At 40.5% G+C, this 16,959-nt stretch overlaps 1 protein-coding gene across 3 annotated transcripts in view; it reads right to left on the reverse strand.

The window, feature by feature from the left end:
* Positions 1–1,517: 1,517 nt before the first annotated feature.
* Positions 1,518–16,959, reverse strand: part of FCHSD2 (FCH and double SH3 domains 2) — a 165,525-nt gene continuing 150,083 nt past the window's right edge. The window contains exons 15-22 of one of the 3 annotated variants that reach the window (XM_054843663.1): positions 13,561–13,722; positions 9,230–9,364; positions 8,359–8,442; positions 8,048–8,225; positions 7,450–7,670; positions 6,325–6,454; positions 6,058–6,140; positions 1,518–4,141 (exon numbers count right to left, since the gene is read on the reverse strand). In XM_054843663.1, the coding sequence (XP_054699638.1) occupies positions 4,058–4,141; positions 6,058–6,140; positions 6,325–6,454; positions 7,450–7,670; positions 8,048–8,225; positions 8,359–8,442; positions 9,230–9,364; positions 13,561–13,722 (1,077 nt within the window). In that variant the 3' untranslated portion in view covers positions 1,518–4,057. The remainder of the gene's footprint in view (positions 4,142–6,057; positions 6,141–6,324; positions 6,455–7,449; positions 7,671–8,047; positions 8,226–8,358; positions 8,443–9,229; positions 9,365–13,560; positions 13,723–16,959) is intronic. The other 2 variants (XM_054843646.1, XM_054843653.1) reach the window with 2 other exon arrangements.

Consider the following 16,959-nt stretch of genomic DNA (forward strand, 5'->3'; position numbering starts at 1 on the left):
GAGCCGGCCAGACGTAGGATGGAAGAGGGCAGCATGCTCCCTCCTACCCCACCCCGTCATTTTTATGTAGGGCAGCAGATCAGCAAATGGAGAAAACGTGGGGAGACAGGACTCTTTCCACGGCAGCAGCATCTCCCCTCCCAAGCTTCCTGGGAGGCTCAAGAGAAGGAGAAGCTGACTGAGGTAGATTTCCTGCTCCTCCTGCCTCTGCCGTGCTGAGATTTGCAGGTTATAGTTTAATATATAATATAGTTTAATTATAGGGACCTTGCTGGAAGAGCGAGCAGGTAAAAAGTGCAAATCCGGGAATCAGAGCCATCAGGAAACCCCAGCTGCAACAGAGACAGCGATGGTCCTGCTGCCGACTCTTCCAGAGACCGACGTTTCAACCTTTGCGCTGGGCACGGTCCCCGTACCACTTTCTAAATATCCTAAGCAGAATATATAACCCCGGAGCTCTTTGTTTTAACTCCGCACCTTTTTTTGCCTCTAAATGGCCGCCGCGTGCTGTTAAAACCGCGGCCATCTCCCGCCACTTGCAGGCAAACGGCAGCAACGGAGGCTTGCTGCTCAGTTGGGAAAGCACTTCGGGGTGAAGAGATTTTCATGGAAATAAGTTATGCACATGTTAATGGCAAGAATGATGCAATCACAGCACACCTGCTGAACAGGCATTATCTGCTGGGTTCGTTTTGTCACGGCACAGCTTTTAAGGAAGGGGGAAGGAGAAAAAGTAGAGGCATGAAGGGGGTCTGTTAAAAAAGGGAAGAAATGAAAAGTGGCATCATTGGTGGATTTGAGGATTAACATCATCTATAAGCGATGCTGACAGTGTAAAGAATCACAAGCAAAGAGGCTTGTGTGTGATGCAGCAAGAAAAGGAGAGATGCAACGAGCAAGAAGCTAAAAGAAAGGCCAAAGCGGTCAAAGCAGCAAGCCAGGACAATAATTTTTGGAGGAGCACTGTGAATGCATATAAAAAGCAGAGGAAGATGGGATTTCTCAAAGGAAGCGGCTGCAGGAGCTCAGGGAAAAAATGATGAAAGCCTGCGTAACGGTTCTGTGTGAACAGTGGAAATGAAAGATTAAAGATCTAACCTAACGCCGCAGCAATGCCCAGCGGCCGATCGTGCTGGGGTCCTACTGCAGCGAGCTGTGTTCAAACAGGGTGAAATACAGCCTCGTCTCCAAACAGCTGAAAGCAAAAATCGGGAGGAAATCAAGCACGCAGAGCTCACGTATCACTTAGCACCTAACGCAAAAAGCACTCACCTTTGAGAAACTGAAATGAGCCACGCAAGGAGCTGGTCACCGGCGGGTGGCTTCTGAGTGCCGGTAAGAAAATATAACAGGGAAACCCAGAACGTAAAGGGATCCTAACGCTAGAGAGGTTTGGGATGCGGCGGAAATACTCCTCACACAATGAGGCAAATCAACCCCGTTAAAGGACAATCACGCTGAGGAGTTGTTATCAATCACTCTCCCTTTCTTTGTGCGTAAAGGCTATTAAGCAATTATTTTGATAACCGGAGCTTTGTTACTGGCTCTTCGTTTTTGGCATAATTTTGTTCCTCATATAAAACCCACTTTAAAGCGATGTTTAAAGATCGCTTTAAGTATGTGCACAAGTGTTTTCCTGAGCAGGAGATTCAAATTTCTGTGTAAAAGCATAAACCATAAAAATGATACCCACGAAAACGTACATTTTTATCCCCAAATGCCAGGTTCTCCCTCCGCCACAGATCTACGCCCAAATCTTCTAACGACATTTTGCCGTAGGCAGAGCAGTGTCCGTATCAAGGCAACGTCATGGATTTAGTTCCACTTTTTTATTATTCAACTTTTTATACATAATAAATACAAACTTTTTACAGCCAATATAAAGAAAGCATTTGCACCGATGCTTTCAGTGTACTGACGCTGTACACGATGATACGTTGAATACATGCCCTGTATGAAGAAATCATAGTTAAAAAGGAGGCATATTTTTTACAACTTTTCTTCTTTTTTTGCTTTTTTTTTTTTTAAATAAAATTAGCAGCTCTTACAGAAAATATTTTAAAATACAACTAAAGAGACTTTAAATAACACTTTCTGAATTTTGAAAGTCCAGGTATGAAGGACACAGAAAAACTGGCCAAAGAAATTGAACATGAACATTATGGCAATACTTGCTTATCTTCTGCATTGTGAAGCTTTCAAAATTTTTGCAAACAGTTAAATCTTTTTTAAAAACTTTTTTTTTTTTTTTAAACTTAAGAATAAGTTTGATAAACACATAAAAAGACCTCAAACAGATCAACAGGACAAGAGGTGCAAAAGAATGAAAAATATGGAAAAGACTTCATCGGACAGTCACCGATTTCATAACTGATCCATGAATTTGTTTTCTTCAAACAGCCCCACTCTTGGTTAAAGATCCCACTGGGAAAGGAGATTGGCAAACACGAATGTCTCAGAGACCCAGCTTGGGTTGGGATTTACAAGTATGTGCAAAGTTGATGATAAAATCTTGTTAGACGATTTTTTTTTTGTTTGCTTTTTTGTAAATGCAGCCTCAAAAAATAGCCCTTGTTAGTAAACTAAAGGTAGAAAACTTACTGGCTTAGAAAAAAAAAAAAATGAAGACATAAGAGCGCATTCAATAGAACCCATATAACAGCTCAAAAAAACCCAACCTTGTGATGCCTTTTAACTGAAGCTTTGATCTGATGGAGATGGCCGAAAATAATTTAGTAAGGACACAAAGAAAAACCTGTTTTCATCCAGTTTTTCCCTCTCCTCTGACCATTTCTCTCCATGTTACAACTCTGAATACCCTCTGCCCTTTTCTTTCCAACAACAACCAAAAAAAAAGCTTCTTTTTCAGAGATCTCCCGATTGAAAATTACTTTTGAAATTTTTTCACTCTCTGTTTTTTGCCTAAGAGCAATTTTGAGACCCTAACCTTGGCCACAAAGGCGGTCTGAAGGCTTCGCAGAAACCAGAGCTTTTCCTGGCGCTCCGGCTTTGGCTAGTTAACGGGCTTCACGTGGGAAAACGCTACAGGACCATCCAATGCAAAAACTAAATAATGCATGTAAATACTCTAAATGTAATTTCTAACTCTAGCCAGATGTTTTGATGACAAAGATATACTGCTAATGTTGGATAATAAAGTACACGGCAATAACTGGGATAAGAGTGACCCAAATACTTTAAAAAAAAAACCAGAAACAAAAACCAAAACCCCCAAAATCTGCTAAGAAAAAAATGAAGCTCAATTTCCAGATCTAGACAAAACCTCACTTACTTTTCTACCAGTTGGTTTATGCTATGGAACAAGATGTTGCTACTAATTCAGCACCTCCGTATTAGATACTCTATCACTAAATGTACTGCATAAATATTAATACAAAGAACATTTAGTTCTGTTTAACTGTTAATTATTGAAGAGGTGTGCATTCATGTAATTAACGCCATATGATCTGCATCAGTTTTCCTTATCTATAAGATTATTTTCCTGTTTCTTCCTTTCTGCAAGGGGATTAAAGAGGAGCCAGCCTCTCCTTATACTTATTTTTCAGTTCCCTTTTTCATTCCGCAAGATCTGATTAATACCTAATCAGACGAGTAACGCTACTTGAAGAATTGACAATCTTTAACACATTCCTATGGCAACAGTAATATACTGTACTAATGCACGTGATCGAAGTACGCTATGACTAAACTGCATGAATGAGGCTCTTTCCTCAGCCTCCGTATAAAAATTGACCATCTTCAGCCAAGAGAGAAACCTGCTCCGAGGCAATCCTCTGCTCGCTGTTTGGCCCATCTTGGTTTGTGCTAAGAGAGGAAGAATGATGTATACAAATCAAAACAAACAAACAAACAAACAAAAAAAGGCACAAAATATTCATGACCGTGGGAAGGAATCCACCATGTCACTGCCACATAAAATCCTCCCTATCTCTTGCTCTATTAAAAGTCTTCATCATGCAAAGGTGCCTAAAAACGAGATCGACCAAATACCGCGTTTGGTCTTGATTGTAGCACTACTACTTAACTAGTCCAAGCATTACACCAGAGTAATTTCCACGTCCTCTATCTTCTCTGTTGTCCGGCGATGATGCTGTGTAGGGGGTGGTGGAGCTGCTCGTACCTGAAACAGCCAGAACCAGCCTGTAACTATCAGAAAACTGTCAAACTTTCAGAACTTGTACAGACTAAAACTGCAACTTTGGGCTTATACCTCAAGATGATGCAAATATACAGATCGTGTATTAAGATCAACAGAACTACAGCGAGTAACCAGCTGAATTCAGGTCCAGCCATCTCCAATTAAGCCATCAAGGCTCTTCGTTATCAACTGCCACCACCCTCAGGTGACTTTTCTCCAGGATGACAAGCAGTCACCACGGGGCAAACACACCGAGGGAAATAACCTGCTGTGCCTGGACCCATGGATGATCCTGTACGTAAATCTGGACTGACTCCGGACTTTACATCAAACAAAATCTGATGACACCCTTGCCTGGAACTTACGTGGTTTGGAAAGCACAAGATGCCTTCTGTATCTAAGTGGCTGATTCGTATTCAATCAATCACTGACCTGAACGATATACGCCTGAAATCTGATGCAATTTTTACACTCTGCCGCATCAATAAAGTGATTATTGCTCCTGATACAGATTACCTTAAGCATTTCATGCAGGGTTTTTATCACGTGATTTCAGAAAACACCAGAGTGATCTGCTCTGGAAAATGTGAATACCAGAACAAACTTCACAATATTTTCAAACCAGGCATATTTAAAACGCAATACTAACAGAAATCCTTTCAATTAAGGCACGACACTGTAGTAGTACCTTGAAAAGACAGTAAATGTCAAGAAAATATAATTCTACAAAATGGAAAAGCTGAATCAGTGTATTGTTAGAAGGGAATAAGATAACATGAAATTTCTCTGTTCAATACTTAAATACTCAACGATGCAGTCCTACGTCTGCCTTGTGTATGTCAATGAATAAGGCTAACTCACTGATTGCTGGAATATTCAGAATATAATTTCTGAATATCCAAAAGAGCTCTTTTTCTGAAACCTCATCCATTGAGAATGCCAGGAAAATACAAATATTACATCCTAACATGATTTGGCTCAGGACTTTGAAATGCCCAAAACTTGATTTCAAAGTTAATCTTAGGAGATGGATTTTTGCAAAAACTTTTTGCAAAGTTCTAAGTGATTAAATTCTTTCTTTCCTTTCTGGGCAGAATCTCTCTTTTTAGGCAGCAAAGACATCACAAAATGTCTTAACATTAAGAATTTTTAATCCAAACCCCTCCAATCAAGGGATTCGGAAATAAATTTAACCCTAAGTGCAATCGAGTCCCAAGGACCGTGTATGACATCAAACTGCTGGCCAGCAGATTTGTCTGCCAGCACATTGGAGAAGAAGCTGTTGTACAACTCGTATGATTAAACAGTTCTGGCATTTATTCACCACTTCTTTTTTAGTTCTGTTTAGGGGTTACTACAGTGGCAAGAACAGAAATGACCTCCCAATGCCCGAGAAGGCAGCGTAAGTTTATCGACTACCATCTATTTCACTGTCATTATAGATGTAATTTCCTCCCAGGTTAGATTTCACGATTCATACGCCTCACACAGAGACATGCAGGTGTGACATCTATGAAGGCAGATACAGGAGGGCAGGTTAGGTGAAGGACAGGGGATGGATAAGATTCAAGGTCATCTTTAAACACAGGCACTTGCTGTTCAAACAAGCGCAGCTTTGTTTTGTTCTAGCGTTCACTTCATCTCGAATAGCTCTCACGTCCTACAGCTTTTTGACACATCTATGGTATTATCGAAGGGGAGCGAACAGACCTTTCCTCGCAGTATTCACCTGAGATACCGCGGTTTTACACACAGTGATTGGATTTGCAGAACACCGAGCGCCAAATCTGTATCACCACCCTGCTCTGAATGTACCCATCCCGATTTACCTAGGCATGGCCTTAGAACTTTGTAGCATCGATAAAAACAACAGCAAACAGTACTTGTTTCTCACTTACAGGTCGCAGTTTGCCATAGGAAGTTTCGGGAGGAATTCGCGGAGGCTGTGAGAATCCAGGGGACTCTGAACTGAAGCTGTTTTCTGAAAGAGTAAGCAACAACCCATCACGAACACGCCGCTCGGTATTGCTGGATAAACTTTATGTTGCCAAAAAAAAAAAAAAAAAGGTGTTTTTTTTTTTTCTTTTCTTTCCCCTCTGAAATGTGAACAATCTAAATCAAGCAATTAGCTGAAACGTTTCTTTTACTATCACAAAATTTCTTACCGTTAGTTGACGGTGATCTGGGGAAGTACTGAGAACCTCTTTTATCCGGACTGTGGTAGGGACTAGTGGGTGGCTGGTCATACAGCGGCAGCGGTGGAAGGGCATTATTAGGCTTCGGAGTCGGGGATACCTGAGTTAAAAAGAGAGAGGGGCTGCAGAAAGCCTTACACCTCGACAGTTTTTATGTACACACCGAGGTGCAGTAGGTTCTCTGGCACATCGGTATGCTAGGAACTTTCATCTGGAGAAAAACTACGTGGCAAAAGCGCTGTCAGGTACGTTTGGGAAGGAAAGCCAAGATATCCAACTGTGATTCTGTGTTTTTTAAATTATAGGTTGCCACTGAGCAGAAATTTTCATCCTCTCCCAGGTAATTTAGACAGACTTTTTGAAGGTTATTTGAAAAAAGTCATTTGGCCAAGTGTGCCTCTCCACATAGATTCACACAAAAGCATTAAGATCATGAGTTTTATCCCAACTCAACAGCATATATATCATTCCAATGTTAAGTTTTCATGATCTTCTCAAATCAAAGAATAAAAATACTGGAGAAATTACTTTGTAGGGAACATGGAAGTCCACTTTCTAGCACCGCAATTAGACATGAGAATGTGTCTGATTTTCTAATATGATATGAGGATTACAGAACTATACTAGAATGAGGACATTTTTGCAAAAATTACTGTAATATAATATTCAGCAGCATTCTGCCCTTCAAAAATGGAGAGGATACAGAATAGATTTAAGTATGAAAGCATTAAATTAGGGCTGAGAGAACTTGTAATTCTCTTTTTGCCAGGTTCTGTTTGATGTCTCAGTCTATGCCATAAATTAATTACTGGAAGTAGACTGTGAATTTTCTCCTTTGGTTCATTTCCTTTCTACCCAAATACCTGCCTTTATTCACAAATCTGTTACATTTGCCAAAATGTATCAGTTGATAATTATTAGGCTGTGTAAGAAACTAAAAAGTAAGCACTCAGGGTTTGTTGGTTTTTTTTTTCTTTTCTTAAATTGGTTGTGATTTTTTCTTCCTAAAAAAGCAGCAGATGTTTGCAGCCTGGAAAAATTGCCCTAACAAACGAATATCATACGTGTAAGCTAGCACCTTGACTCTTCACATACCTGAATATCACCAATCCACTGAGTCTCTCCGTTCTCTGAGGCCGTAAGCTCTTCAACTAATACCGATGGGAACACCCCAACGCGTCCGTTGAATTCTCCTTCCCAAAAGCCATCATCATCTTGATTCTCCTTGTTCAAGATGCGGATGATCGCTCCTTCCGGGAAGGACAGCTCATCATCTGTTTGGCCCTCGTAATCATAAAGTGCTTTTACAAAACAGACTGAAGAATGGAAGAGGAGAAATAAAAGTGTAATTGGTATGAGCTTAAAAAAAAATAGTAAGTACTGCAGATACTTCTACGGTTGGGCTCAATGATCTTAAAGGTCTTTTCCAATCTAAGTGATTGATTCTATGATTCTATACCTGCTGAGTCAAATTATTTGAGCTGTCCTGAATTTTAGCTAATGTTAATCTCAACTCTATGAGATAGCCAGGTAAATTATGCAGGTTTGATATAAGACAGATAATTACTGAGAACAGTTCTACTCAGACACAGGTCAAATAAGAGAAATTCTCATGTGCTTCATCCAAACTCGATATGAAGAATGCTTTCAAGAACAAACTTAGCATACTATTTATTTATTTATTGGTATTTACCACTGGAGTCTCCATTCAGGCTGCCCGAGACTAAGTCAGCCTCGGTGGAGTTATTTGAGGTGTGTGATCGACTGTCCAGTGCCGCAAGGGACTGTAGCATACTCAGCAGGCTGCTGGATGTCGGGAACTGCAGGTACTTCTCTGGCACATAACCCACTTGACCCGCTTTATTCCGTGCCTGGAAATAAAACGACAGAAAAGATGCTCTGCTTTTGCATACTACTCTGAAAAGAATCCAAATACTTTCTCCCATCCCAAGTTCTATTTCTAAAAGTAATAGCGAAAAGAAAACAATCTCGGAAGAATGATACCTTTACCCAGTCTTCCATATCTCCATCTTCAATAACCTCCAATACCTCATGCTCCTCTATGGTCAATTCATCGGGCTGAGAAGCCTGAAGTATATAACAGGAAGATTAGAAAATAAAAGTGTTTTCAGGCGCACGGAACAGGCAGTGTAAAGAACATTCTCATCCAGACTTTTATTAAAACTTAGGTTTTTTAAAAAATTGAAGATTTTACGCTGTAGCATACTTTTAAAACATATTAATAAGGGTTTTTCTGGGTACCTACTGACATTCACAAGCCCCTTTTCAGTCAAGAGGATAGACGGAAGCACCCCGAATACCACCCAGCGCGTCGAACCCTATTTACTTTTGAAACCCTAATTACTCCGTACTCTAAGTCTGCCCGTGGCTTCGGCTACCGCAGCGGCGTGATTTACAACTGACCTCGCAGCGCTAGCAGAAGTAAATAGCGTGAATGGAGTTTGTCAGCAAAGCTTTAACTCATGAATGGTGGTTTCACTATCACAGGACAAAGAGGAGCTTTGTCGCACGGCATACAAGCACGCCTAACACCCAGAAGCCATTTCGGATAGAGCCACACCGGCTCAGCAACGAAAATTGGAAGATCTTCTAATGGCAGGCACACAACGGGTCTCCCGAAAGCCAGACAGGGACATCTCTACGTGCTGCAATTCCTGCACGGACTTCAGTACTCTGCAAACACTTTTTTTTTTTTTCACAACTAGATGTTAGGATATATTTAATGTGCACCATTATTGAGCCAAACGCTAATGTTCTACCTCAAACTCCCACTGAACAGTTACATTTATTAGTTGTTTGTTGCATAATTCATTTTTCTAATCAAATTTAAAAAATAAAAAATAAAATCACAAACCTTATATGAATAAACAACTTTGCAGGTGAGTGGGTAATTTCTTAGAGTACCAGAAGGACTAGAACTACTGTCATCAAAAACATCCATGTTGTCTTCAAACTCTTCACCTTCCTCCTTTTCTGCATCAGCATTAATCTATTAAAACAAATTTAATTTAGCATTCTACCATCAGATAAAAATAAGGGAAGAAGTAAACAATAAAAATGAACTGATCATTATTCTTTTTTTTTTTTTATATACACTGTGGAACAGTGGCTAATGTACTTTGGAGATGTCATTTCAGAGCAGTAACAAATAGTTTAATGGAAAAAAAGAGTTGCTTACTGAGAATTTGTGCTATTAAAAGATTAATGTACCTATGACCATGAGTTATCAAATGAAACTGCAGCAGAAATACTTAAACATGAAAAAAAAAAAAAATCTGCCTTCCAGCTGGTATATTCTGCACCAAATTGATTCGCTGCAGTTTATTAAAAAAAAAAAATCCTTAGAGAAGAAGAATGATGATTAAAAACTAGCTATAAAAGCTTAAATAAAAACGGAAGTCGATACACTGGACAAATACAAGTTTCTGTAAGTGTAGTTTGGGCAACATTGACATGAGCTGTGCTTTGGCCTTGCGCCTGGATTAAATTCTGAATAAACACTTTATCTCCTGTGAAAACAGGCAAATCCTTCGAATCAAAGGCAACGCTGTTATGTAATTGCCATCTTCCCTTTCTTTATTCCTTTTAATTTGGTATGCCTCATGAAAACGAAAAGGCTGATAAATCACCAGAAAGTTAGGCTGAGACCAAAAAGGCACTGTGCAGGCTCTCTAAACCAGCTGGCTCTGCACCTCCGCTCCGTAACTTCTTTGCTCTTCTAGACTTGGCGTAGAAGAGCACAAAGCTTCATCGTTTTCTGACTCAGATTAATTTTTACGTTATGATTTCCAGACTACGTCCTTGTAATTCGTATGATTTTTTTCCCCCACTCATTTTCATTCAAGCGCAGTCCGCATCCGTTGCTACTTAAAAGCGTTAAAGGATGTTGCAGTAACAAAAAAATAAAATAATCGCTGTCCCACCTAGCTAATGCTTTGATCTATTACTGACCAACTCTAAATTATGGCAAATTTAAGGTTTCCCCCTCCAGTTTGTAACTGCTTTTTGCTGTGCATGGTCTATGTCCCAGCAGCCAAAGCTGACGCTCAGCTGACAGCCGTACGAGACATCATGGAAATTGGTGTATCATGTCTAGAAAGACTCGTTCGTAAAACATCTGGTCCCGGTTTTCTAATGCGAGGAGGAAAAATACATTTTAATTTTTCAGTGTGTGGGCTGCTCAAAGTCCTTGAATAGAAACATTTGCAAAGTAGGCACACAGAGAGAAAACGGCATTAACGATACAGAAAACTCAGTGGTTTGTTTTGTAAAGCTCATCTTTCTACGGAGCCTGGTAATGAAACACCGTAAGCAAAGAATAAATACATCGGCCACAATTATACCGAAGGTGTGGAACAGGGAACAAACACAAGAATAAATGCAGGTAAGAAGCTGACCGGATAGTTTGATTATACATATGACAAAAGCTGTGCTACATCTTGTGTTGTTGCATATCCTATACGAAAAGAGATTCGCTACCAAAAAAATATACCAAAAGTCCCTCGGAAATGCAGAGACCCTGACAACAACAGAGGACACATTCATACCGAACCACCTCCACTCCGAATTTGGATGTGTGACCTGCAGGGGCTAAAAAAAAGCTGAAATTTCCTTCCAGTTCACAAAGAGAGCGGTCTGCCCGAGCACCCAAAGGTGTCGATCGGTCAGAGACCGTTCGCAATACAGGTATTTAGGGACCGAAAGCACAATTTTTCGCACAGTTTGCTGGTAGCAGATGACAATCAGGTTCGAATATGTCTAATAGCTGAAAGACGGTGTAATCTGGTACAGTTAAAAGACGCTATATCACTTTAGAGTTAAAAGTGTCCATTTCTGGGGCACGTACACTGGGAAAAAAAATATAAAATCTATTCCCTCCCAAGATTGCGCGTTTCATCATTATATCAGAAAGTCAGCCAGCTGGATCGGTGACGGGATACTAACTCCTTCAGCTCGTTATATTATTGCAGCAGGTTAAATAAATACAGTGATATCGACCATTGAAGTTGCTTTCTTCTTTTTTAGCTCTTTGAAAGAAAATATATCGAGAGCTTTGCTGAACAAATTCTGTCGTGACAAATACCGGCACAGGACGTAAGGATGGCAGACCGCTGGTTTCTGAACATTCAACACTTCCCATTCATCAAAGTGGCTTGTTAGACGCTGCAGTAATTCTTTTAATAATTGCAAGCAACGTAATTTCGGTAACGGTTCTAAGAATTCCATCTACGGGCTGTCCTCGTTTGGCCTGCCAAGGTCAACAGCATCTTTTTTTTTTAACACAGGAGCATATGTAAGTGTAAAAGGGGAAAATAAGAATCAGAGTTTAACCTCCCACGCTGTGGCATCTGCTGGCTCGCCAGGGACTAGCACGGGGTTTGGCTCCGGGGCCAACCGCTGGCATGTCTGATGAGACCGAGAACAAGGTACTGGGTGGGATCCAACGTGCACGACGGGAAATTAAAGGAGGTGGAGTACAAGAAGAAAGGGAAAAAACACTGTTAAACACAGTGATGTAACACATCCTCGTCCATCCCGGCCAGAAAGGATCTGAAATGAAACTCGGCACGAGAACTCCTTTGGGATTTGGGAAGGGTGAAGCTTGGATCTGCACGCTCCACACTTTAATCTCTAATTATACTACTAACCATGGGAATAAAGCCTGCAGAGAGACTGCGAATCACTGTCGCTGTGTTTGAGCTCTGTGTGTAACATCCTAACACCCTGAAGAAAGGCAAGAGCGGAGTCGGGAGTCTCAGGATTTGCTGAGATCCCATTCAGCGCTCGCTCACTTTTTTGAACTAAAATTGAGATAGATGAAAATATCTGGACACCTAAAAAATCCTTTCCCTCTAAGGAAAGGATTTCCCACCGTCACCAAGAAAAAGATTAAGAAGCAGAAAAGCACGAAGAAACATGGGAACGAGCAGGGTTTTTTTTGTGTGTAGATACCACGTACTTGCTGAAATGGAGATTTTGTTTCTTTTGGGTGGTCAGTGAAAGCAAACCATCCTCCAAATCATTCACAATGCCGCAAAAAACCACATCCCCATTCCCCCTGAGAGTTTTGTTATACAGAAGATATATTCTGGCTGTCCAAAGTGTTTAAAAAGAAAGCGTGAATTAAGTAATTTTAATAGTACATGAAGACTATAGTTAGGAAAGTATCCGCAAGCAAACTGAGACTTCACAAAAGCCTCTGAATTTTGTTAAATATTAAATATATCAACGCACAGAAAATTCAAAGATTTTTGGAGGCAAACCGACTAAGCCCTCAAATTTACAACTGAGCAAAAAAATCGTTACCAATCTTGCACAGACCAAAGTCGCTTTTCGTTCACTTTTGGGTACATTGGATGAAATTTTCAGAAGAGCCTTCGGACACAGTCAGACGTACGCAACTGAATTTAACAGTTTTAAGAAGTTACCGACTCTTGGGATGAAATGCAGTAGTGATCAGGTTTGTGCTCTGTTCCAATTTAACTTCTTTACTGCTATAAGTGAAACTAGATATTCATACAGAAAATGTCAAATATTTGCTGTATCTCAAATAACAGGGCAGTAACTTGCAGGTGACTAGCAGTACCATCTAAATCTACGACAAATCTTTGAGGGAAACACCTAGCCCCGTGCATGGAAACGGACAGCCTGTTTTCCAAAGCCTTGCACTGTTTTTTAATGAATCGAATTTTAATCTCAAATATCCAAATCGATTTGGAAAACAGGCTCAGTTTTCCTGATGACTGCGATCTGCACATAAACGACTCTTGAAGAGAAGATGTAGAGTCTACAGTTTTCTAAACATTTGGAAGAATAAAACCTTTCATCCGAGTATCTCAGATAACATTGTAAACTATTAATGAAACTTCAAAGAAACACACAGACATTTTTCTTTTCAGGAGACGGCAAATAAATGCTATGGCACTTATCCAAGGTCAGAAAAATCAATCTAAAGTAAACTCAGCAACAGAACCCAGAAATCCCTTTTTTTTTTTTTGTTTTTTTTTTTGTTTCTTGCATGAAATTCAGACACACGCTTCAGCCACGTAAAGCTACAAGATTTTCCTGGTTAGCCAACCAACTAAATATTATCCATTTTGGTTTATATTCGGTACGAAGTTAGGAGTTGCTACTAGGAAAGAGCCACGTGGAGACGAGGAGAGGTTTACAGGTTGGAAGCCGTACCAGGTGTGAAGAGCCGTTGTTGGTCACCGAGGGCAGGCTGGCCCAGCGCTCATTTTCCAGTTCTTCCATCACTTGGTTCATCGCGCTTTTTAGCCACGTATCCACAGACACACCGATCTGCTTCAGCAGATCGAGACGGGCTTCTGCTTTCAGCTTAATTATCTGAGGAAATAAACACGCCACAAGTCAGAATTCTTTCAAGATTACATTTCACTCCTTGCAACGATTCAAATGCGTTTTATTTCCTGATCCACAAATTACTCAGGTGGCTCCGAAAGCTGCTCCGCACGGAAACGAGTCCAGTTCTTCATTTCCTTGCCTGCAGGAATGCGGCGTGAGCCAAGAGACAGGGAACGGTTTCCTAGAGATATAAAACTACAGGCACAGCCAACTTCACAAGTCGGTGTTTTTAAAATAACATCCATTAGTTTGTGCTAACTTTCTATTCATTATTCTAACGGTCGGTTAGTTTAAATTATTTTCAAAGTGCAAAACCCCAGACAAAATCCAGTGTTTCACGGTATTTTTAAAATCCAAGATACTCCTGGGCTGCAGACCCTGGGTGCCCTCTCAGCTGGTGACTAAACTGGATGTGATACACCAATAAATCCGACGTGATACACTCCCCCCCCAGCTGAGTCTATTTTCCATCAGCACTTGCCAGAGATCACAGGAAGCTTATTTGTTATGGAAACAGAATATCCTAATAATTCCAAAACTGAATAAATATCACACTTCAACAAACAGTTTCATGATTTTTGTCTTTAGAACAGAATGAAAATTTAGGTTTTCTGACAGCTGGGTTCACTTCAGCATCCTGGCATGGTTTCTGGCCGACGGAGCCAAGGCTTTAACGAATTCATGGCAAATCACCACCCTGATCCAAGCGATTTAACAATCCAAACAGAAGGAATGGAAAGAATAGCATGAAGAAATTCAGAATTTCAAGAAAAGCAAAATTCAGAATTGTAAAAGAAAAGCAAAGCAGAATTTCAAAGACCGCATCAAGAAGTGGGGGCAAACCTAGGAATAAAGTCGAGGATATTTATGTCCAGTCCAGCCCTATCATCATCATCCTCCTCTTGCACTTGCTCATCAGAGGACCAAAAATCCAGGTGATTTACCAAAGGTCCTTCAGTGAGTCACTGATGGAGGCAACAGCAGAACCCCCCTGAACGGTCCCCGAGTTCTTCCTGCATTTCTTTCCCAGCATTACTATTCTGAGTAAGTTACTGTGCAAGTAGCAAAGTTTCATCTCCTTTCTCGCCCTTCCACGGGGGTCGGAAGCACCTTACTTCAGCATCACTGCCTGTATTGACACATCAGCGACACTGGGAAACCAAGCAAAACCAGCAAAAATAGATGGGTCGAAGCAAAAATTAGAGGGAAATTACTTTTTCTGGAGTGGCTGAAGCCCAGCAGACTATGTAAGAATATATATATACAGTGAATTAAAATGCCAATTGATGCTACGTGATTTTTCTCTCTTACACATCTCCTCACTATATACAAAAGTTTCTGTTGAGCTGAAATGATACTGGCATTTTACTTGGTTTTGACATGCTGCTGCACTTTACTATTATCCTTCTAATAAGAAGACAAGTCAGAAAACAAATGACTATAACTTTCATTCAGCTGAATCCCCAAATATGGATCCATTTTCATTTTAAAACTATTTGCGAAGGTGACTTTAAAGCTGTTTCAAATGATGAAACTACTTTTGAGAGCTTTTATTTTTAATTCTGTTTAGAAATGTGATTTTTAAAAAGCAGCTAAGTTATTAGAGTACAATTTATGATGTGAGATGTATCTTCATATGGGTACAGCTGTATGCATACGTTCTCCCACAGAATTAGGTACCGAGACTGAAGGATCAGACAAGTTTGAGAAGTATTTCCCACGGGAAAAGCCAAAGCCACTTAGCCAAGTGAAGTTTCCACTTCTCCGTGCAAGCGGTCTTCAGGTGAATGATTAACATGTACTGTAAATACTGTTCACAGAGCCGAGAAAATGAGGAAAAAAGTAAAATATATCAATATGCATCACTGCTTCAGTCAAGATTCAGAAAACACTGATTTAAAAAGAATACAAAGTCCAAAGATCGATCCACGCATCGGCATTTACATTGGAAAGCCAGATCTTCTCAATTCAATTATGGCATCAAGCATCTTCTGAAAACCTTGTAAGTTAGTACGGCCCAAGCCCCAGCCTGAAATGTGTAAACATTTACAACAGCAATTCCTACGAGAAGGTTTGAAATCAGAAGTGTTAGAGTTCTGAGTTCCAGGGGTGGATGGAGTAGGCATTTTATCCCTTACTGGTCTCACAAAGGCAATGCCTCTCAGTGCTTTTCCTTTTGCCCCTACTCATATTAGTTTATTTATCCTAAACCGGGGAGAACAGGGAAACAATAATAATTTTAATTAATTATTAACCTTTTCGTTGGAAAAAAATTTTGGTTTAGGAGCAGTTATCAAACTGTGAAGTGGATTTTTCACTGTTTCAAGCAGAGAATACACTTTTAAACCAAAGATGTTAGCGCAGAAGGGTTGCACCAAAAAAGCTGAATCCAGGGATGCCAAGTTCTGCGAGCGAACACATCTCTCCCCTGTTAATAAGTACTCAAGATTTTGAACGAAACCACTTTCTAAACACCTCTGCTCTGACAGAAGGGGGGCTAAATGACTCTCTGGCACCCAGAGATGATGACCACTGGTCCTGCCTCTTGTTATGGTTGCTCCTACACCCAAGATGAGCTACCTGCTAGCGGGATGTTGGAGCACGGTCAGCTCCGACCTTGGCAGCTGCGCTCCAACACGCGGGTTGGACATCTGCAGCGTGAAAACAACCTTGTCAAAGGCAACGGGGTTGATTTGAGACTGGGGTAGGGCTTGGGGGGGATAGCGGCTTTGGGGGACGCATCATCCTTTGGGTTTTTATTTTCAAACTGTGATAGATTGACTTAACGCAGGTCACCGTGAGTCATCAGCTTCAGCTTGTTAAATGAGAAACCCCCCATTTTATCACGTTACCGAGCTGAGGTGCCTCCGTGTATACAAACACTTGTGGAGTAAAGTAGCTATCCCCTGATTTATCTTTATATTCTGGCATTGTATTACGAGGACTTTCCGTATGCCTTCAACAAAAGTTGCCTAGGAAATGATCAGCTGAGTTGTTTTGTTGTTTTACCTCGTTATGCAATTTCCAATTAGTTTGAGTTATGCAACGGCAATAAACATTAGTCTAGGCACGCTATAAACATTTGTAGTTCATATTAGTAGTCGGTCCGCTGTAAACCATGTTGTTTGTACAAACTTGTTAGCTAAAATAAACAAGCTGCTCCAAGATCCTTGACTGTACTTGCTAAGGGTCAGACAAGAGTTTTTAATTCAAGGTACC

Source organism: Grus americana, chromosome 1, assembly GCF_028858705.1.
Source record: "Grus americana isolate bGruAme1 chromosome 1, bGruAme1.mat, whole genome shotgun sequence".
Classification (NCBI taxonomy): domain Eukaryota; kingdom Metazoa; phylum Chordata; class Aves; order Gruiformes; family Gruidae; genus Grus; species Grus americana.